At 36.7% G+C, this 23,998-nt stretch overlaps 1 protein-coding gene across 3 annotated transcripts in view; it reads right to left on the bottom strand.

The window, feature by feature from the left end:
- Positions 1-23,998, bottom strand: part of LOC150080898 (uncharacterized) — a 162,981-nt gene that overhangs the window by 55,072 nt on the left and 83,911 nt on the right. For 2 of the 3 annotated variants that reach the window (XM_090381101.1, XM_090381103.1), the window contains one exon: positions 15,076-15,166. The exons of the other annotated variant lie outside the window; for it this stretch is intronic. In XM_090381101.1, coding sequence (XP_090237227.1) covers positions 15,076-15,166 — 91 coding nt within the window. The remainder of the gene's footprint in view (positions 1-15,075; positions 15,167-23,998) is intronic. 3 annotated transcript variants of the gene reach the window in all.

The following is a 23,998-nucleotide window of genomic DNA, read 5'->3' as shown; positions in this document are numbered from 1 at the left end:
TTTGCCGATCTCACCAGATGAGTTACCCATCTCTGGACCCCTTCAAGAAGCTCGATATCTTATTTTAGGTGTGAACACAATATTCCAAATGTGGCCTTATATAATGGGATTATGATATCCTTATCTTAACTAGCAAATGTTCGATAAATCATTGATAGGATGCATGGGCCTTCCTTGCAACCTGTCTACAATGCTCAGTGAAATTCATGTCTGACCGTATTGCAACTCCCAAGTGCCTTTCTTCCACTACTGACTTTAGTTCAACTCCGCCAAGTGTATAAGTTATTTTGGGATTACTGTTCCCCAGGTGTAAGACCTTGCACTTTGCTGGATTAAAGCATAGCTGCCACTTTTCTGACCATCCCTGAAGTCTATCTACGTCACTCTAAAGAAGCTCTGCTTGACGGTGATCATTAACTACACTACCAATCTTTACATTATCTGCAAATTTGGATATCACGCTCTCTATCCCTTCATCAATGTCATTTAAGAAAATCAAAAACAATAGTAGTCCCAATACTGATCCTTGGGGAACCCCATTTCTTACATTAACCCAGTTTGGAGAATAACCATTTATCACAACCCTCTGCCTCATGCCCTGAAGCCATTCTGCTATCCATCTAAGGATTTTTCCTCCGATTCTAACCTGCTCCAGGTTATAAAATAACCACTCACATGGGACTGAGTCAAATGCTTTGCTGAAATCCAAATAAATAATGTTGAAATTATTCCCTAAATCCAGCTCATAAGTGATCCTGTCAAAATAGCTAACCAGATTTGTTAAACATGATTTTCCCTTTACAAAACCATGCTGCATACCCTTCAGAATTCTATTTCTATCTAAATGATCCCAAATGCCATCCTTGATCATTGCAGCCATGATTTTCCCTACTCCTTAAACTGACTGGTCGGTAATTTCCAGCTACACTCTTAGCACTACCGTTATATAATGGAGACACATTGGCACTTTCCAATCTAAGGGAATCTCCCCAGAGCCCAGTGATGCTCTCATAATTAGCCTCAACGGTTCAATGCACTCACCTGCCTCATTCCTTAAGATTATAAAAATGTCATCAACCCCAGGAGCCTTAACTGGCCTGTAGGCTCAAAAGTTTTTTCATTAAATAATCATGTGAAATTTCAACAACATTAATTACATTTTTTTCCAACTTCACTCCCATAATTTCTCATTGACACAAAGCATTTTTCTTCTTTAAATATTGATGCAAAGTTACTGTTGAGTTCATCTACAACTTCAGCTAGGGTATCTAATACTATCCCACATCCATTACATAAGGGTGTGATCTAGTTTGTCCTCTTCTTTGCATTTATATATGTGAAGAATTCCTTATCCCCACTCTTTGGCCAGCGATTTCTCATAATCTGCTTTTGTCAGCCTAACTTTTTCTGTGGTACTATTACAGATCAATTTGTAGCTGTTACAGGCTTCAGTACCTTTTATTGCTCTGTAACTTTTCCATGCCGTCTTTTTCTGATCAAGTAATCTGGCAACTTCATTATTTATCCAACTTGGAATCTCCTCGTGGAGTATTTTTTTAATAGTATATAAGCATTCAAGGCTTCTGTGATTAATGTTTTAAAGGTATAACACAATTCAATTGTATTCACTCTCTGTGAGATATCTACCCAGTTAACAGAGGCCATGTTGCACCTTAAATTGTTATAATTTGCTTTCCTAAATTTATAACCCAATCCTTTGCCTTTAACTACTGCTACCTCTCTCTCTTCAATTTCCACTAATCACTCTGTGATCACTTCCTGCTACTGGTTCCTAGTCCCTTATATAATGGGATTATGATGTCCTTATCTCTACTAGCAAATGTTTGATAAATCATTGATAGGACACATGGGCCTTCCTTGCAAACCTGTCTACAATGCTCAGTGAAATTCATGTATGACCATATTGTAACTTCCAAGTGCCTTTCTTCCACTACTGACTTTAGTTCAACTCCGCCAAGTGTATAAGTTATTTTGGGGTTACTGTTCTCCAGATGTAAGACATTGCACTTTGCTGGATTAAAGCATAGCTGCCACTTTTCTGAAGTCTATCTATGTCACTCTAAAGAAGCTCTGTCAACCCTATTATGTCATCTGGGTCATGGGTGATAATCAGGTCTAGAATATTCTTTTCCCTAGTACTTTCCTGACATGTTGATACAAATAATAATCATCTAGTTGATTTAAAAATTTTGTCCCCCATGTCAGGTTTCCTTTCCATTTGCTCCAATAAATTAGAGGTAAATTAAAATCACCCATAATAAGACATTCACACTTATTTGGCCATTTCATTTGCATGTAGAAGCTCTCATCATAATCTTCACAATCACCTGGCCTGTAGATTACTCTCATTCTCATTATACCTTTGCTTCCAACTATCTCACCATATAGATTTTATGCTATCATGAAAAACTTCTGAATCCAGGAAAGCTTTCATCGCTCAGACTGCTTTTGATAAGAAGAATGACCCCACCCACCCATTTTGTCTGCACTAATAATTGTACATACCATACTGCAACTCATTATCCCCTATTTCCAGGTGGCAACACGTTTCCATAAGCCCTATTATGTTAGCGTTACTTGTCCTAACCAGCAGTTCAAATTCACTCATTTTATTGACAACACTTCTGACATTACTGTACAAACAATTAAGACTTAGTGTTCTTGTATAGTGAACTACCCTAATGCACCCCTTGAAGTCATTTAAGCTTCCTTCCCTGGCATTAGCTACCCGCTCATTTGAAAAGTTTCTGCCCTCAGAACATCTTGCTAATATCGTCAGCACCACATCAATACCACGAATGTGCAAATTGGCACTTTTTACCTAAATGCATTCTTGAGGTTGTTTCTTGGTCAACTACACCTCATCACTTATGGCTTCAATGTGCATGTACACTGAAGGACAGAATTCATGGGATACCTGGTTCCTGGGCAACATGATGCTGCCACCCTTCTCACTAGTGGTCAAACCCACCACTTGGCAGGTATATAAGCACGCTGCATCACTGCATTCACGTAGACAGTAATTCAATGTCAGTATGAATAAAAGCCGTGAGTTAATTGACTTTGAAAGAGGGTTGATAGTGGGTGCCCGATGCATGGGTCACTCTATCGCAGAGGTGGTACAGAAATTGCACTATCCCCATTCAACAGTATCAAGAGTGTGTCGGAATTATGCCACTTCTGGAATAACATTTCATTATGGAAGCACTGTGGACAGAGAAAATGGTGGATGAACGTGGCCGTCAATTCAGCCAACCGGAGAGCAACAGTGGAACAAATCACCATCAAGTTCAACGAAGGAGGTGCCAGAAACGTCTCCACCAAGACCATCAAGCAATCATTATCTGCAATAGGTTATGGGAGCAGCCAATCCACCAGAGTCCCATTGCTAACATCACAACACAGGGCTCTACACCTCAACTGGGTGAAAGAACATTGGCACTGGACCTTGGATGATTGGAGATGCGTCTTCTGGTCCAATGAGTCCTGTTTTCAGTTATTTCAAGCAGATGGGAGGGTGATATCTGGCAGAAACCACACAAGCTATGCATCCATCATGTAAACAAGGAACTGTTCAGGTAGGTGGACGGTCAGTAATGGTCTGGGGGGGTGTTCAACTGGCACATGTTGGAACCTCTGGTACGTCTAGATGCATCCCTGAATAGTCCAGGTTACATGTCCATCCTTGCAGACAATCTGCACCCCTTCATGGTCATCATGCACCCACAGGGCAATGGACTCTTCCAGCAGGACAATGTGCCTCCCCACAGAGCAGTGGTGACTAGAACACTGCTCTGTGGGGAGGCACAGAGAGCAGTGGTGACCAGAACATGGTTCGAAAAGCATTCTGCAGACTTTACCACCACAGAATGGCCTCCTTGTTCACAGGACACCAACCCTGTGGAGCATCTTTGGGATGCTGTGGAAAGATCTGTTCCAGCTTTGGTTCCTCCACCCAGGAATGCTACAGCAGTGCAGCAAGCATGGATGGAAATACCTGTGGAACGCTTTCATGAACTAGGGGACTCAATGCCTCACCGTGTGATTGCCATTATTCGGGCGATAGGTGGGTCTACCCATTACTAGGTAGGTATCCCAAGATTCTCTCACTCAGTGTACTTGTTAAATATTATCCCCAGTTTAAAAACTGTTAGACATATTTTTTGAGCCAGGCCATTCAGAAATGGAGAGTGACTCAGAGCAATCTAAAGGTTGAGAGAAAAGCCAAGTATATACCCGTGTATGTCCGCGAGAGATGGGCCCAAATAATTAGAGGCACAAGATTAAAACTTACACCATTCTGTGAAAATATCATGCAATATGATGACTTTTATGATTTTACTTTTCTTGCCAAACAACTTAAAAGCATTGTCCCTTGGAGAAAAGCCTGCTGCCTTGAATTCCAAAAAAGGACAGTACCTGTGGTAATGTGCATGTCATAATGTTTTACAAAACAAACTACAAAGATGAATTTATAACATTAAACCTAAAAACACCAAAAGGAAGACCCAACAATGAGTAACCTAACTTTCCTAAAGCCTATAATGAGGAACTTTGTATATCTCAAGCAAAGCATAAAGATTTAATGAAAATGTGCCAAGATTTGACAATACCGAAGGAATATCGCAAATTGTATTTAAATTTAAAAGCATCAGTAGAAATAAGGGATAATTTACCAACACCGGATTTAAGTGAAGAATCTGAATATGAAGAAGATACTGAAAATTAATTTATACCAGCTTGCATGTCATTGTAATTAAACATGTGTTATTAATTTATATGTATATGTTATTCTAACCTTGTTTTATTAATAAATTATTCTCATTTTTGACCAACAAAATGAGTTTTGGTCAAAAACACATTTTTGTGTTTTTGTTATGGGCCCTTACATAATGGCAATCTTAAATTACCAATATGGATTAAAAACAGCATCTCTAGAAAGTACTTATAAAACAACATTACTTAAAAACTTGAATTTTCCAAAGTCAAAGAATCTTTAAATGTTTTTCTCTCAAAATTACCTTTTTGTGTGGTTTTGGCGTGGGATTGACGATATGATCGGTTGTGGTAACAAACAAGAATGCTTAAGGTATATGAGTGTAACTTTGACCAGTATCATTAGATAAACACATATCCATATTATCCTTGTTCCCCCCCCCAAACTAGCAGTTTCCCTGAACCTTTAAGTTTATCCTCAATGATAACAGCAAAAACCTTTGCACCACCTTTATTTAAATGTATCCCATAGCTACAAAACAGATTCCTTCTACCTACAAGTGTGGGCCAAGCTGATAAAAATTTCCCCTCCTAAAGCTTTGCAGAGTCCTTCAAATCTTAAGTTCATCCACAATTCTTTCGGCATATAATTGTGCCTGGGGCAGTAATTGCAGACACATAGACATTCTAACCTAACTCGTGGAATTTCTTCAGCATGATCCTACATTTGTCTAACAAATCATCAGATCATGTGTGTGTTTAATATCATTAGTCCCCACATGAATAATAATATTCTCTTTACCCTCCTTAAAATCTGACATTCTGTTGGTGACATCATTAATGCTCCTGACAAACATACCCTGGTTCTAGTCCACCTATCCTTATTACAAAAAATCTTTCCCATTTCCCTGACAATTGAGTCTCCTAATAGAACTAAGTCCTTTTGAACCAGAGCAGTTTGCACTTGATTATTCTATTCTGGGGCCCGAATCGGGAGTGCATCACTTAGTGGGTTACTAGAGTATTGAGTCCCTGACGAGCTCCCAGTTACATTATTCTCGAGGGCAAGCACCTGTTTTTTCATTGACTCAAATTTTTCTAGCAGTGCACAAAACTTTAACTTTAGATCGGTACACTCTGTACAACAGCTACAAAGAAAAGAATCGCCAGGCAAGCTATGATTATCCACTAGGTTGACCTTGGAATATATGCCACAGAAGCCCATGTTTAGTCTCTAGAGCAAAGTTTCTGGCATCCCCCCCCCTACTTCTCCTTCAACCCATGCACGGTACTAAGTACTATAGGTTTTGATACCTTTCGTGTTTGGGGTTTTCACAAAAAAAAAAAAAAAAAAAAAGGTTCTGCAAACGATAAAATCATGGTTCACCCGGAAATTTATACATGATTCATACAGAAATAGCCATCGGCTATTTCTGTATGAGTCATGATACCCTCTGACGAAGTGTTCAAGGTGGATCTTGTCACAAACATTGCTAAATTTACTAAATATCACAGAAAGTAAAAATTGTATTTATAATATCATAAAAATTAAATTTACAAACTATTACAGAAAAAAAAAAAAAAAACTTATATCGAAATAAACTTCACAATATATTAAATAAATTATTTAACCTCTCAATCCTGATCTGACCTCTAATCACTATGCTTTTGTAATTGATATAATAGAACTAATTGTTTTATTCAGTATGGTGCAATATTTTTGTAAGATTACATGCATGTGCACACACGCATGCAAATATATATAATCTTCAAATAAAATAGAATAAATAGAAATATGACATAAAAGGAAATATAGAAGTAAAATATGAAGGTTTACACTAACACAAAGCAGCAGAGACAAATATCACCAGAATAGAAACAAAGTAAACTTGGTTTACTTTGTTTCTATTGCATTTTCAAAGTTAAAAGTTGAAATTATTAAAAAACCTAAAATGACAAAATTTAGAAGCTAGTGACTAGCTATAATACCAAAATAATGAAAAAACAATGGTTCAACCAAAAGAAGTGGGAAAGACAATACAGCAAAGATTAGAACAGAAATATAAACAAAAAAAAAGGGACATTGATTTCAAGAAGCAATGGACACCAAACGTGAGTAAAACCATGGATATAAAAATTGTTTGAAAGTTAAAATGTAAATTAAAGAGCACAAGCCACATATAATAAAGTCAAAAATAAAAATTTAGCTAGCTACTGATGAACTGAAAGCCTAAACAGTGAAATATTACATATAGTGTAATCCATTTAAGATGGGTTCATGTTGACATTCCCCCTTATGTCTAAATTTTTCCAGTCCCTCCGCTTGTCTATAGCATTTATTACTCAACTTTGAAATGCAAGTTCACCTACCTATCTCGACACAATTTTGCAGTCCAAGATACAATTTTATCTACTTTTGTTGTTGCTTATGTTGACTTTTCAATTTTACTGATGTAAAATTACTGGATATCACTGCTACAGTGTGTTTATTAAAAGGATTCCATTTCTTGCTTATAAATAGGGAATTTTACTTTCTGTGGTATAATTTTAAATATATATATTTATTTATTTTTTTTTTTTTTTCTTTATATGTAGGTACAATACACCCAACAATGGTTGCACAGGAACAAAAATGAAAGCTAGAACTGCACACTCTCAAGAAGAAATACCTAGCAATTAAAGCATTCGATATAGAAAAAAGCATGCTGATGTAAGCAGCCAATTTAACATCAAACACAACACAACAAACTGAGTGGTTGGGTGGAAAATTCAATATGCCACACATTGAATTTGCCACCCACCAAACAATTTGAAAACTATCCTAGCAGAGTACCACCCTACTGACATCTACAATGCTGATGAAATGGTCCTGTTCTTCAATCACACCCTAGATAAGACCTACACACTCAAAGGAGCTGTTGCAATTGGAGGAAAGCAACCAAAATACCATGTAACAGTCCTAGTGGCTACAAACACGTACAGGAGTGATACAATTGGTTTGCTTTTTGTCTGCAAATTCAAAAAGCCGAGGTGCTTCCAGAATGTGCAACACTTGCCCTTGGCTTACAAGGCAAATACAAAGGCTGGGATGACCACTGTAGTATTCACAGCATGGCTGCACCAGTTTGATCATCAGATGATGATTTAAGGCCATGAGGGGACCTCAAATGTTGACAATTAAGGCTACCTCAAATCTCGAACATGGAAGTGCTGCTCTGTACATCCCCATGTTCAAGGCTTGAAAGCAGTCAAACTGATTTTTCTTTTCCCCAACTTGACGTCTTTAATGCAACCAATGGACCAAGGAATTATCCAGAATCTAACATTTCACTATGCAAGATGCTCATGAGGAAGAAGCTATCCTATCCCGAAAATGTTGAGTGCTACAAAAACTTTCTAGGTGCCATGCACTTACTTACTCAAGCAAGCATGGGGTATGGTGAAGATGGAGACCATTTGCAGTTGTTTTGTGTGTGCCTTCCTTCTGGATACCAATGGTGATTCATTTCAATCTGTCTGAGACTGATGATCATGATGATGATGACCTGGAATGCAGCAGAAAGAGTTTGAGAAAGAAGTAGGCTGAAGCTGATGACAGGGTTGAATGTTCTGCACCTTGCAATGATGAAGAAATCCTGGCCAATGTGACCAATAACCACCCAACACTGTGATGAAGAATACAAGGAAGAAGATGAATCTACACCACCTCCACTATAAAAGAAGCTTTGTGCACCTTCAATGTTCTCAGAAAGTATCATATCGTCATGTGGTGATGAAAGTATTCTTGGTCATATTGACACATTGGCAAATGGAATTGAAAAAGAACAGCTGAAAAACTATCACGCAAAGAGATATTAGGGACTGTTTTACATGTTAGACATTTTTTCTACAGAATACCATAATTCCAAGTTTAAGAGAAGGTGTGTTCTCCCTCCCCCCAATTTTTATGTAAACCAATTTTTGTAATTTTGTGACTAAATTTATGTTAATCTTGGATTGTTTCTGGTGTTGTTTTGCAAAATAAATACTTTTGGTCAATTTTCGGCAATGTACTGAATTATTGCCCAACATATAATGGAAACACCTGATATAATATTTTGAGATAGAGGAGAAGGAGGGAGATTGGTAGGGGAACGGTTATGCCGACATAAATAACTCAGTCCCTTGGCTATAATATAAATGGGTTCCACCGTAAAATAATTCAGCAGAATGTATATGTTAGTACACCATAATAAAAACAAAGTACAGAATGAAGTACATGAAAAGTAAGATATCAGCTATTAAATTGATTTTTACAGCTTTATGCCTTTTACATGTTTTATAAATTTTCTTGTTTTGCTGCACTGTTTTACTTTTATATTACTTCCAAATTTGTTGTTATGCTATGTACCAAATATTTTATACATATTTGGTAATAAAACTATTAAAAAGCAGGTAGATGGAGGTGTAAATTACACAAAATGCCAAAACTAGTGGAAGGATAGAAGAAAAAGGAAGTATTGAAGGTGGAAGATAGATAGAAAGAACGAGAATATGATATATGATATGATGAATTAAATCAAATTATAGACTGAATTGGTAAGCCAATTAGGCAGGGGGAACTACAAATAAATGTAATTAATTAAATATGTAAAGGAAAAGAGAATCAGATAAAGGTGGAATAATTTAGTTAATATAGTCTAAAGAGGGGGAATATAAAATTACATAATTTAAAATCTGATGCAAGCTGAAATATATATTGATATAAAATACAGGTATTTCATCAGGGGACTACACCTCATTATGTATTAATGCTTGTGTTTCTATGCTTACCTATATTTGTGTAAGAAAAGGGAATTTAGAAATGAGTATGGAAAAAAAAAAATAATAAAAAAAAAAAAAAAAAACCTTAAACGGAGGGCAAAGCAGAACTTCCACAAGAATAGGTAAGGTGGTCCCAACGCAGTGTCCATTGTAAAGCGTAAGTAATCAAAGTAAAATAATAATAAGTACAATAGTAATAAAATTAAAATAAGTGTTTACAGTATAAAGTAGATGTGATAATAGGAGCAAAAGTAGGTTGTTGTTGTTGTTTGTTATTTGGTTTTTAGGAGCATTAGCAACTAAGGCCATATTGCTCCGGGATATGCGGTGATCATTCCCTGAACTTTCCGCATCCTCCGTATTTGGTGGTGACGGGCTTGAACCCCAGTCTAATCAAGAAGCATGTGCTACGCACTGCTGCTCCTTCCCACCTGGCTACGGAGACGCAAAAGTAGGTTGTTACATATGAGTAAAAGATAATGACGTAATATAGAAATGACCATAATTTAGAGTGCAATATTAGAAGACTATATTAGAAGATTATATGTATTTCACTATATAGACGACATCCTTGTTTTAAACATAAATTTTGAACCTATAGCTAAAGCAATATAATGAGCTCATATTAAATAAAGAGAACACAATCAAAGAACCAAATTCCTTGATCTTAATATTATCCTCAGCAATACTACTCATCCACATAATATAGATTCATTTGATAAAAGAAGTAAATTTAACTTTAATTTTATTTACCTCACCAACTGGATTTCCAATATTTCTATTAAACTACATAAAAACATTATTTGTACTGAGATCATCAGACTTGCTAACATATGCAGTAACCAAATATTATTCACTAATTCCTTAAGCTAACTATGCACCAAATTGATAAAAAAACAATATATCCCTGTTCATTTTATCAACAACAATTTTAATATTGTTGCTCTCTTTATCAAGCATAAATTTGGATTTTAATTTATTTAAGCTTGGTTAGTTCTAATGTGTATTTGTATAGATGTAATATTATTTCCACCACTTGGAGAGTGAAAACATCACGACTTCTTTTGGAATGATCTTATTTGCTTCTTTACTCTCTAATACGCCTGTTATAAACAGTTGCTAATGCCTTTTATAGACTTTCTTTCTATTACTCTTTTCTTTATTTTTGATAAAATCTTTCTTGGAATCATTTATAATTACATTTACTATCATTATGACATGTCATACTATACATTTAGGCATTACAGCAAATATAGTTTGGTTAATTACCTTCTGCGTCTACATAACTACATTACTCACTTCATATTTTGTATTTTCAAGGACTTTTATATACCATACTTAAACGATCTTCATACCTTTCTCTTCATCCTACATAGTGTTTTATATCTTAGAACTACTAAAGCATACATTGACTGACTTAATACACTGATTTGAAGCTATCATCAAACAATCTCCAGCACATCACTTGATTTCGGCCAGCTTTTTGTACATGTTCACCTAGGGATTTCATAGTTATCATACTATGTTATCATCTTTTATATTCTACTGTTATTCTCCCCTGTCACCAAATGGATCTACTCATTTTAACTACTAGAATTATCAACAGCTACTCCTAGCTATTTTTCTTTTATCTTCTAGACCAGGGGTGGCCAACTTAATTTGTGATGCGATCTACTTTTTTTCTTCAAAATGTGCCGTGATCTACCATCTCAAAAATTTCATTGCGAATGGTTAAAAAAGTTAATCAACACATATTGAAAACTGTTGTTTATAAATTTTAAAATTAAATACAATTCAGAAAGCTTATTTTAAATTTTAAATAACTGCTTTACATATTTAAATTTTTAATTTATGTGAAGTTCGCGTCTTCATGTCACCTGCCATGCTTTCGAAATCGGGGATATACTGTGATAAAGGCCAACCGTAAAGAATCTTCTGTATGCAAGTCCGTAAGAGTAGAGCAATTTTTCGTCATTGTTCAAATACAAAAAGACTGATTCACATAGATATGTGGAATCAAAACAGGAATTTAAAAGTTCATTGCAATTTTTTACATTTGGATACTTTTCTCGGCAAATATATTTCCAAAAGACTTTTTCTGTGATCTGGTTTTTAGGAAGATATCATTTTGCAATGTAATAATTACATTTTCAAGTAATATTTTCTCTATGTGAAAAATCCCAGCGATTTTTTCTGCAATTTGTTTCTTATCTAAGTCGACATTAAATGGATAAGAAATATATTGAAAAATGTCTTCAATTGTTTTAAAATCACTGAATCTGATTTCAAAATCATCCACAACTTTCTCAATTTCAGAAACATATTTCTCACTATTAAATTCAAAAATAGGACTTTTTTGCAAATGATCTTGCATATTTGCAAATTGATTGAATTTTTTTCCTTTGAGATCCTTAGCCATTACCAAAAATTAATATTTATTCGCAGAAATACTTACTCATCATGTCACCTACATTTTTATTTTTTCCTTGTAATTCCAAATTCAGATCACCTAATTTACTGGTAAATTCTGCCAAAAGAGCCAGATCACACAACAACTCCGTATCTTGTAGCTGCTGATAATCATCTCCACTTTGATCAACAATTTTTTAAATTTCATTCAGCAAATTTCGAAATCTCTGTAGAAACTTACTCTGACTCAGTCACCTCACATCTGTGTGTGATATGATATCTTATTCATTTTCTTCGAGATGCATTTTGAAAAGTCTCCGTTGAATAGACTGTCCTCCGATGGATTTCACGATTTCAAAAGCTATGTCCATAACACTTTTAGTATTTAAACTTTTTTCTTGCTAACATTTGTTGGCGGATGGTTTTTTTTTTTTTTTTTTAATGTAAACCCCAAACACAAGATGTATTAGAATCTATAGTACTTAGTACCGTGCTTGGGTTGGAGATTGAGAAGACGAAAGAAGATATTTATTAACATTGGACTTGAACTTCTGTAGACTAATTTTCAGGAAATATGAATGAAGGAAGGTTGTTCCAGAAAACGGCAGTTGAATGAATAAACAAGGAAGATAAAAAGTTGGTTCTGTGAGTTTGAAGTTGGACAATAAATGGATGTTGGCTGGTGGCGGCACGTGTTTGGACTGTTTTGAAAGAGAGAGAGAGAGAGTGAGAATTATAGAAGCCAATTTAGAAGAACAGTGCCCATGAAAATATCTGTAGATGAGGCTTTACGTCTATGAGACAGCGAGTGGAGAGACTCTGTTAGAGATGAATTATTAATTAACCTAACTGCCCTCTTCTGAACGGAATGGCCCCTCTGTGAGCAGCAGCAGGAGTGCGTAGCACATGCTTCTTCATTAGACCGGGGTTCGAGCCCCTGACCACCAAATATGGAGGACGCGGAAAGGTCAGGGAATGACCACCGCATATTCCTGGAGCAATATGGCCTTAGTTGCTAATACTCCTAAAAACCAAATAACAACAAATGAACAGAATCAAGAAGCCAGAGAGAGATTTTGGGGACACTGCCCCAGATGCGGGAACAATATTCCATGGTAGGGTGGATTTGCGATTTGTAAAGAGTGGACAGCTGTTTGAAAGAAAAGTAACGGTGAGAGCGAAAGAGAAAACCAAGTTTTTTAGATGCAGAGGAAGCAATATTTGTAATGTGCTTGTGCCAAGAGAGAGATTAGAAGTCAGGGTAATCCCCAAAAGAGATATATCATTTTGCCTAGAAATCGGAGTGTCACGAAATGTAAGCAGAGGACCAGAAGAATCCTTTTTACGAGATATAAGACAAGATTCAGTTTTAGAAAGATTGAAATGAACTGTCTTTGCCCCACTGGAGAACTACCTGTAGATCGGCATTTAAGGAATTAGCAGATTTTCAAGAAGTTGAAGCTGATTGAGCAGGGTTTTTCAAAATGGAAAGTGGAATGCAATGTGCTGTCATCGGCAAAACTACAGACAGGATTTCCAGTCAAGGGAAGAAGGTCATTAATATTCAGAAGGAAAAGAGTGGGGGAAAGAACTGAACCGTGGGGGACACCGGCATTAGTGGAGAAGTTAGAAGACAGAGAGCCATCTACCATCACCCTCAGTAAGCAATTAGAGAGAAAACTGGATAACCAATTACAAAAAACAGTTGGCAAACGATAGGATGGAAGCTTGTTTAGAAGACCTTTAGGCCAAACACGATCGAAAGCCTTTGAGATGTCAAGAGCAACTGCTTGTGTTTCACCGAACATTTCCATTTAATTAGTCCATAAATGGGTAATATAAGACAGAATATCACCAGTGGATCGACACTGACGGAATCCATACTGGCGATTGTTGGTCAGACGGAAGGTTTCTAGGTAGTTTAAGAGTTGGTGGTTAATTAATTCTCCATTACTTTAGAAAGAGTTGAAGTAATTGCAATGGGACGATAATTGGATGGGAGGCATTTGTCACCCTTTTCAGGAACTGGCTGGATGTGAGCAAATTTCCAAGCAGAAGGAAAAGAACCTTTGGAATAAGAAAGTGAAAAAAGGAGGCAAAGAACAAGAGTAAGTTCAGGAGCACAAGTTTTCAGAACAAGTGAAGAAATGCCATCAGGACCTGGAGCTTTCTTAGCATCAAGATTCGTCAAAATCCTTCTGACATCCTTTTGATGGAAGACCACAGGAGGCATTGAATGGAGCGTGTTGGGAATGGTGGGAGGTGTTTTACCAAGATCATTAATACACGAGTTGGAAGAAAAATGGGATGCTAGCAGGTCAGTTTTATCCTTGGCTGAAGTGACAACAGAACCATCTGGTTTGGACAGAGGTGGGAGCAGAGATGGGCAAAAGTTGCGGCCAATAGCTTTGGGAAGCGACCAGAATGCTCGGCTACCATTAGGGCAAGAAGCAAGTTTTCTACTCTTAGCCTGTTCAAACTCTAGTTTGGACTGATTAATAACTGCTTTACAATTGTTGCGAGGTTTGGGTTCGGCAGAAAATGAAACTGAAGATTTGGAAAAAGCCAATTACGATATGCAACATTCTTCTCTTGAACAGCCTTAAAACATTTATTGGAAAACCAAGGTTTAGATAAAGGATGAGATTTTAAAGTGGAGTGTGGATATTTTAGTAGAATTTTAATTAATACAACACACACAACAGAAGCTTGAAAGTGACTGAGTGTATGTGCCTGGTGGTGTCCTCAGGCCTCCCGTCATCGATGTGCCTCCTCACCTGAGTTATGGGTGTCCTCAGTAGTGACTTCCTGATTTATTATTATTATTTTTTTTTTTTGTAGTCTAAGTGCGGCCTGTCGTAAGTCGACGACCAAGTGTACTGTCTTGAAGGCCTACAAACATATTTATAGTTGTCTGACATGTAGTGTTTGGGTGGGATATGACCAACTATCAACAGAGAGATGTCAAGATATTAATGGCAGGGCAGTGTATAGCCTCAAAAATGCGAACAAAAAATTTTCTAGATTGAAAATATGTTGCTTCTAATAGGTAGGATATGAACTTATTAATTACAAATTACTTTTGAGTGTTTTAAAATTTCATTAAAAAAATTTAATTAAACTTACAGTTTCATTACTTTTAACATGAATCACTTGATATTTTTCAATCATTACTATACCCTCTTCCCAGTTGTCTTCAGAATCACACTCCTCATTCCTTAATAAAATTGATATTTACCAGATAAAGTTAAAAACATCAAGATTGGTAAAGAGAACTAAAATTCAGAGGTAAAAAAATAAATGACAATAAGTTTTGATAAAATGGCAGAAAATATGACAAAATACAGTAAGCGCCCGCTATTCGCGGGGGTTAGTTCCTGAGAAATGCCGCGAATACTGAGTTATGGCTCCCATAGTAATAAAGGGGTTCCGTTCCAAAGTATGAAATATATAAGAAAAACTAGTCTAAAATTTTGTCTATGTATATATTATATGTACCTTCATAATATGACTATGTACATACAGTACATAGTGAAATGCAAGCATAAGGCATCGAAATGAAAATAAGAAACAATTTAATATTAAATGTAATATTTATTAGAAATTTCACACAAATCTTTAAATCCAGCGCCTTTGCTATAGCTAAAAAACTTATCCCGACAGTGATATCTCCAGTTTCGCTAAAGTGTTGATAAAGGTGTTTTGCCTTTTCACGAATGATGAGTGAACTTAACAGAATTTTATTTTGGGTTTGGTCTTCTATTCACAGATTTAAAGCTTTTTTCATTTTTTCTAATTTAACATCACGAGTTACAGAGCAAATTTTTGAAGTAATTAGCGCGCTTTCACGGACACCATGGCGGATTTTTTCTTCCTATTTCTTGATTGATTGTACCGTTGACGTATTGATTTTATTATGTTTTTCGACTGACGAGACACTTTCACCATTAGAAATTTTGTCTAATAACTGAATTTTACTTGCTAATGTCATCACCTTTGATCTTCTCACAATTCCCTTGTTATTCGTAGCCATATTTTTGTAGGGGGTTAGAAAAAAGGTTGCCCACAATAAAGTCACTTTCTTCCGTTAACACACTCGAAAAAGTCTGTTTTCACTAACACACTGCAAAACGGTAGATTTTTCACTTTTGTAAGCATATCAATTTATAAATTAATAAATTTATTCAATTTATAAGCATATAAATTAAAAGCAAACGACGAAACCTTCCATGACAAGCGCATAGCACATACTGAATAAGGATTAGCGAGAAACATCCATGCTCGTGATTTTGTCGCCCCTCTCCCCCCACCCACAGAGAGTTTTGACTGGGAAAGATGATTTTAGCTACGGCCATGTTTTTTATGGCGGAAAAGGTTCACCGCGCTTTAAAATTCACATTTTTTTAGGTTTCATTTTATATTAAATCAGCGACCGCAAATAACGGGGTTTACTGTATATCATGATGAAAAGTAGGATTACCTTATCCTCTAATTTTTGTGACCCTGCTGGTCACACTTAAATTGCCTAGTTAATGCAATGGTCTTAATTCTCAGAGCAGAATGCTGACTAATGCAAATAATTAATTTTATTCAATGATAAGCGTTTATATTCTTAATATTCTTTAATGTTACTCCTTCTAAAGTCATGCACTGTTACATCATGCTGCCACTGATCAAAACATTTCTGGCAGTCTCCTTGTATGAATGATGCTTTTTAGGTCATCTGTCATGTTTAACTAAATTTCTTGAATCAACTCAAATCATTTTCCTTTCCTTGTTTTTCAGTGGGAGCTCCAAAACTCAGTCTGTAAGTCAATGTTTGCAGGTGGTTCAAATATAGCCATAAAACCTTTTTAGTCTATACAGTTGCACACCATCTGCCATCTCTCATATTGTGAAGTTCTACTGTATAACTGGGTTGTCACTTATTGTAACACCAGGGTACCTACCTACCCACCCACTGATGAGAGACCAAAAAACCTTAAAAGGCAACTCATTGTGAAGACATTCATAATATGAGATATAACAAAAATGATGCCATTTTACCTACTTCAGTGATTTACTACGAACTAACATGATGCAATGCACTAACTTTTTTGATTAGAAAACCAAGAGTTCAGGAATTTTAAACAAATGCTATCACAAAAAAAGTTACTCTACCATTTACCTAAAAGATAACACTTCTATGACATCTTGTCCAAGGTGGGTCCACATCAATTCGGTGCAAGACAATTCATTGTAAAACAGTTTTGTACATGACAATTCTCTGTATGTAATAATTCGGTAGATGAGACAATTTGGTTCTTGATATTTTGCTGTATGTGACAATTGGTAGCTGTGATAATTTGGTGAGTACCACAATTCAGTAGATTGGTCCTTCAGGTTGTCGTAGATATTCTCTCAGATATGCCAGACAAGCTGTACTTGCTATCTGGGAGTCTAAAACACTGTTGGAACTGATATTTGGGTGACACTCAAATCCTCTGCTTGCACCTTCAGGACGGTGGGACTGTTAGTAATCCTGGGTATAATCCCCATTCATAAGCACACTGGGTGACCACCCAGGTGTGAACCAAAGTAAGCAGGGGTCAAGGTGTGGTGCCCACACCACATGGAGGAATGCCGCCTCTCTGTGTTACCAGGCAATACTATGTGGTAGATGACTCTCATCAATCAGTGCAATACCACCACTTTACTTATTGAAGGCTTGAAGTGGTGGAACCCATGTTTATTCTCCAGAGCTACATTCTGGTCAACCCTCCCCATCTCTTCCATCATGCAATACGATTGATGTCTTATGAGGTTATGATGAATACCATGGCAACATCCAAACAGCTCTAAAACAGGTTCGCAAGCCAGCCGCTAGTTAGTACATTGGACAAAACCTATTGGTAACTCCCTAGGAGGCTTCTGAATCAGCTAGGCAGCATCTTGCTGCCTCTACTTTGCCAGATAGTGACTGGAGGGAGTCCGAGTAATACGTATGTGGGGAGCATTGTGAAGGCTACATTATGTCAAGGATCTGGGTATATTCTTATGATGTGTATGCCATATCCAAAAATTTCATTGCTTCATACAGCATGTTTTCCCCCCCCCAATTTTTCTTACTATTGAATACACCATGAATTGCCAAACTAATAGAGCAAACTTATCTGTGAAAAGATCTAAACCTTTCAAACACTTCCTTGTTCATTTCACAAATATACGAGATCTGAGTTCTAATCTCAATGATGTCCATTTCCACTTACAGTCTGCCTCATTCCATGTACTTTTTCTGACAGAATCTCAGTTATCAGTTGATTCAACCACTGCTCATCTCAGTTGCTCAAATTATTCCTTTCGCCTCAAAGGTGGTACTTGTGCATATTGTCCATTACAATATTCCCTGTCAGAGACTTGGTAATATGCAATCTACTCTTTTCGATCTTCTCTGGCTTAAAATCTCTCTAGATAATCCTGTCAAATTCATCTGTTGTCTCTACCATTCTCCCAATTCCACTAATCACTTGGAACTCTTTGACTTCTTCTCTTTGCAACTTGACTTTCTCCAGTCCAACTTTCCTAACAGTGAGGTAATTTTCCTTGGTGATTTTAATGTTCACAACTCCAGCTGGCTTACGTTTTCTAGTCACACCGACCCAGCTGGTAGAGATGCTGAGGCTATTGCAATTTCTAATGACTTTGCACAGATTGTTCATTTACCTACCGGAATACTGGACAATCCTAACCATACAGCCAACACGCTTGATCTTTTTTCTTACAAACAACCTTTCTAAGTATACAGTAAAGGTGAGTAGTCCTCAAGGCACCTCAGATCACAATTTGGTGATGGTCTCTTCTCCAATGGAGTCTTTCTCTCAACCTCATATTGTTTGGTATCACAAAAATGCAAAATGGGATGATCTGTGAGATTTCTTTTCTTCTTGTTTGGATTACTGTTTCAGATCTTTTGATGTCAATAGTTTCTCAGATCTTGTCAGTGAAATTATTCTTGTAGGTATGAAATCCTTTATTCCACACTCCACCTTAAAAACTTGTCCTTTATCTAAACCAGTACATGTACCCCCCCCAGGAGTACGTGAAAGTCTTTCAAGAGATACACAGGTCTTGATATGTAAACATATGTAAAATACAATATTTCTTGTAATAAACAAAAAAAATTCATCCCTTATGAATATCACTATATGTATTTAACGCTATGAAATATATTTAAATTATTTTACTTACGTTTTCACGACTTTAGAACTTTGAAATTTGATGTTTTAATTTCTGCCTCTTGTCCCCATCGCAGGCCAGTGCATGATTTTCCAAGAAACAATAACTCCATTTATGAGTTTGAGGTTGGGATATTCCCAACCTCATATTGTTTGGCATTACCTCAGAAACAACTTGGTGATGGTCTCTTCTCCAAGGGACCCTTTATCTCCAAGGGACCCATTCCCAACATTATGATGTCTGGCATTACAAGAATACAAAATGGAATGACCTGCGAGATTTCTTTTCTTCTTTTCCTTGGTTGGGTTATTGTTTCAAAATTTCTGATGTCAATGTTTGCTCAGATAGCATCAGTGAAATTATTCTTTTTCTTAAATTAATATATAGGAATGGAATCCTTTATTCCACATTACACCTTAAAATCTCGTCCTTTATCTAAACCTTAGTTTTCCAATAAATGTGCTGAGGCTGTTCAAGAGAAGAATGTTGCATATCATAATTGGCTTATTTCCAATTCTTCAGTTTCATTTTCTGCCTACACCAGAGCTCACAACAATTGTAAAGCAGTTATTAAAAAGTCTAAACTAGATTTTGAACAGGCTAAGAGTAGAAAACTTGCTTCTTGTCCTAATGGTAGCCGAGCATTCTCGTCTCTTGCCAAAGCTATTGGCTGCAACTTTTGTCTATCTCGGCTCCCACCTCTGTCAAAACCAGATGGTTCTATTGTCACTTCGGCCAAGGATAAAGCTGACCTGCTAGCATCCCATTTTTCTTTCAACCCATGTATTAATGATCTTGGTTAAACACCTCCCACCATTCCCAGCATGTTCCATTCAATGCCTCCTGTGATGAATCTTGATGCAAAGAAAGCTCCAGGTCCTGAGGTATTTCTCCACTTGCTCTCAAAACCTGTGCTTCTGAACTTACTCCCGTTCTTTGCCACCTTTTTTCAATTTTTTATTTCAAAGGTGTTTTTCCTTCTGCTTGGAAATTTTCTCATATCCAGCCAGTTCCTAAAAAGGGTGAGAAATCCACTGCATCCAATTATTGTCCCATTGCAATTACTTCTACTCTTTCTAAAGTAATGGAAAAATCAATTAATCACAAAATCTTAAACTATCTAGAAACCTTCCATCTGATCAATGATTGCCAGTGTGGATTCTGCCAATGTCGATGCACTGGTGATATTTTGGTTTATGTTACTCATTTATGGACAAATTCAATGGAAAAGTTTGGTGGAACACAAGCAGTTGCTCTTGACATCTCAAAGGCTTTCGATCGTGTTTGCCATAAAGGTCTTCTGAACAAACTTCCATCTTATGGTTTGCCAACTGTTTTTTGTAATCGGTTATCCTGTTTTCTCTCTGACTGCTTACTGCGGGTGATGGTAGATGGCTCTCTCTCTTCTAACTTCTCCATTAATACTGGTGACCCCCAAGGTTCAGTTCTTTCCCCTACTCTTTTCCTCTTGTATATTAATGATCTTCTTCCACTGACCGGAAATCCTATCCATAGTTTTGCTAATGATAGCATGTTGCATTTCACTTCCCAGTTTGAGAAAACTTTTTCCAGTTTGATTGCCGTGCTCAATCAGCTTCAACTTGTGGAATATTCGCTACAAATTCCTTAAATGCTGATCTCCGGGTAATTCTTCAGTGGGGCAAAGACAATTTCAATCCTTTTAAAACTCAGTCCTATCTTATATCTCGCAAAAAGGATTTTTCTGCTCCTACACTTATCTTTGGTGACACTCCGATTTCTATGCAAGATGATATATCTCTTTTGGGAATTACCCTGGCTTCTAATCTCTCTTAACACAAGCACATTACAAATATTGCTCCCTCTGCATCTAAAAAAACTTGGTTTTCTCTTTTGTTCTCGGTGTTACTTTTCTTCCAAACAGCTATTCACTCTGTACAAATCACAAATCCACCCTACCATGGAATATTGTTCTCACATCTGGGGCAGCACCCCCAAAACCTCTCTCAGGATTCTAGATTCCATTCCGAAGAGAGCAGTTAGGTTAGTTAATGACTCATCTCTAACAGAGTCTCTCCACTCTGTCTCATAAACATACTGTTTCTGCTACATGCCTTTCCTACAGATACTTCCACAGGCACTGTTCATCTGAATTGGCTTCTATAATTCCCGCTCTCTCTTTCAAAACAGTCTGAACATGTGCTACCACCAGCCAACATCCATTTACTGTCCAACTTCAAACTCACAGAATCAACTTTTCACTTCCCTGTTTATTCATTCAACTGCCGTTTTCTGGAACAACTTTCCTTCATACGTATTTCCTGAAAATTACAGTCCACAGAAGGTCAAGTCTAAAATTAACAAATATCTTTTGTCTTCTGAACCCATGCACAGTACTAAGTACTATAGGTTCCAATACCTCTCGTGTTTGGGTTTCATAAAAAAAAAAAAAAAAGAAAAAAAAAACATTCTGTGAAAGAATTCAGCATATGACAAAGCAAGACAAAAAAAGTGAATCTTTAACATGCCATGTGGTAAATTTTGTGATCAAGGTATAGTTCATATTTTTGATAAAGCACATTAACCACCTTCATTGCAGTTATGTTAGTACCGGGTGGTTATAAAATAAATAAGGTTCCCTATTCAGGAGACCCTAGTGTCAAAACGGTTAGAGTCAGTGCTGTGAAAATCAGTGGGTATGTCATTTAGGTTATAGGGAAGCGATTTGTAGAGGGAAAAAAATTAGTTCAAGTTTCCACCACCACCACCAGAGGAAAAACAGCACTGCACATATGTAAAAGTTGTCATTTGCTTCAAGACAAGCAGCTTACATAAATGACATCCTGTTAGATAAAAGCAAAAAGGCCAATGCCACCGTCAATAACCATTATGGCTCTTTTAGTAAAACTGTTCAACCAGAATAATAGCGAAAATTTAATGAAACTTAAACTTAGTGAATATTGAAAACTTAAAGGTTTGCGCAAAGGACCTTTGACATCAGTGGGGCTTCGAAAACTAATAAAGAAATTTGAAGTGACCGGGCAGGGAGTTAGGTGTAATTCCAAGCAGGGGACCACCATGTATTGGAATAGAGGTAGTGGATGAAGTGACGGTTGCAACAGCCTCCAGGTCAGAATGCAAAACACTACCAGTTGGTAGTGCCAGAGGTGTGTCAAGGGACTTGAACCTTCCTTAGTCTACTGTATGTAAAATGCTTCGAATAATTTTACGCTGGTTCCCATACAAGATTCACGTAGTGCAAGAACTAGTCTGCAATCAGCAACAACGAATATACTTTGATGTACGATTTCTGGCTCGTATGGAACTTAAAGATACATGGGCTCGAATGATCTTGTGGCCCGATGTAGCACACTTCACTCTTCATGGATCTGTAAATGCACAAACTGCTGAATATGGGGAAAGACCACTACAAAGTCCATATGTTACAGCAGCATTTCTCAAACTTTTTTAGTCATGGATCACTTTTCATCTCACAACATATTCACGGAACACTTATGAAACACAAGTTTAGTGGGGGCCAAAGAATATATATTTTAACATACGATGCACTGTGCATCAGGAGCATCTTTATTTCCAACACACGTAAAGCCGAAATTCAAATAGCTGTCATTATACTTCCATTTTGTCTTTTATTAGTTGGTTCCTGTTTTTTCACTTCGGATTTTTGGGAAACAAAAGGCTGCAATTGTTCATCCTCACTTTGAAGCGTGACAATATCGTGTTCGTTTTCATCAACCACAGTTGCACTACTAGAAGCACTTTTCTTCTCATTTTAAAGTTCCTTTTTTCAACCACAAATCCATGGTCACATATTTTAATAATAATACTGTATTTCGAAATACTAATAATTATCAAAAAAAATTTATACAAGGAAGTGAGTTTAGTTATATCAATTTGCTTCCCCCTCTCTTTCAATTCGTGTACTAAAGGCTAAATCGCATACAAATGGCATAGTAGATAACTATATTGCTACTTTTCCGTATTATGTCATTACCTCTATGCATGCTTCTCTATGCAAAAGACCGCAAAACTAAAGTGTTCCGCGGTCTATTTGATTATTATTCTATGCTAGTATATTAATAACCGAAAAAAAAAAAAATCATGTTAAATATTATAATGATACAAAAATGGTACACGACAAATATGCAAAATTTATTTTATTTTTTAATTATTAATTACAATTTTTCATGGAACACTAGTGTGCTGCAGAACACAGTTTGGGAAACGCTGTGTTACAGAATGGTATGGATTCACAGCAGAGTTTATAATCAGACCATTTTTCTTTGAAGAGTCTACATCTCATGGCCCATAAGGTGTACAGTAACTAGTGCAGGGTACTGCGCTCTTCTAAGAGATCACATTATTCCTGCTCTGCAAGAAAGGCAATGCAAGATGGTGCCCCTCCACACATTGGTCGACAAGTGAAGGAACTGCTCTGTTCAACATGCAGAAATGATAGCATCATTTCTAGAGACTTTCCTCAGTTCTGGTCAGCCTGATCATCAGATCTCAATCCCTGTGATTTCTGGCTATGGGGATATCTGAAATACAGAGTTTACTGTGGTGGCATACAGACACTTGCCAATTTGAAAGCAAGTATTAAGCAGCATGTAGTCAACATCCCCAATGAGATGCTATGTGAAACTGTATCGCAAGCAGTTTTCCATTTGCAGTTCTAATGTCATCTCAAATGAAGGAAAGCACATAGAACAATATCTGTAGATTTCTAAATTCTAATATTAAAATCTAATCCTAAGTTAAGAATTCCATCTCATGTTTACAGTGCCAATTTCTATCTTGGAGGCGGAAATTTGAATTCATTTTTTTTCCTTCT

The sequence above is a fragment of the Mastigoproctus giganteus genome, chromosome 9, assembly GCF_048544385.1.
Source record: "Mastigoproctus giganteus isolate SK-2022 chromosome 9, ASM4854438v1, whole genome shotgun sequence".
Classification (NCBI taxonomy): domain Eukaryota; kingdom Metazoa; phylum Arthropoda; class Arachnida; order Uropygi; family Thelyphonidae; genus Mastigoproctus; species Mastigoproctus giganteus.
This window is presented reverse-complemented; position numbering and strand designations above follow the sequence as displayed.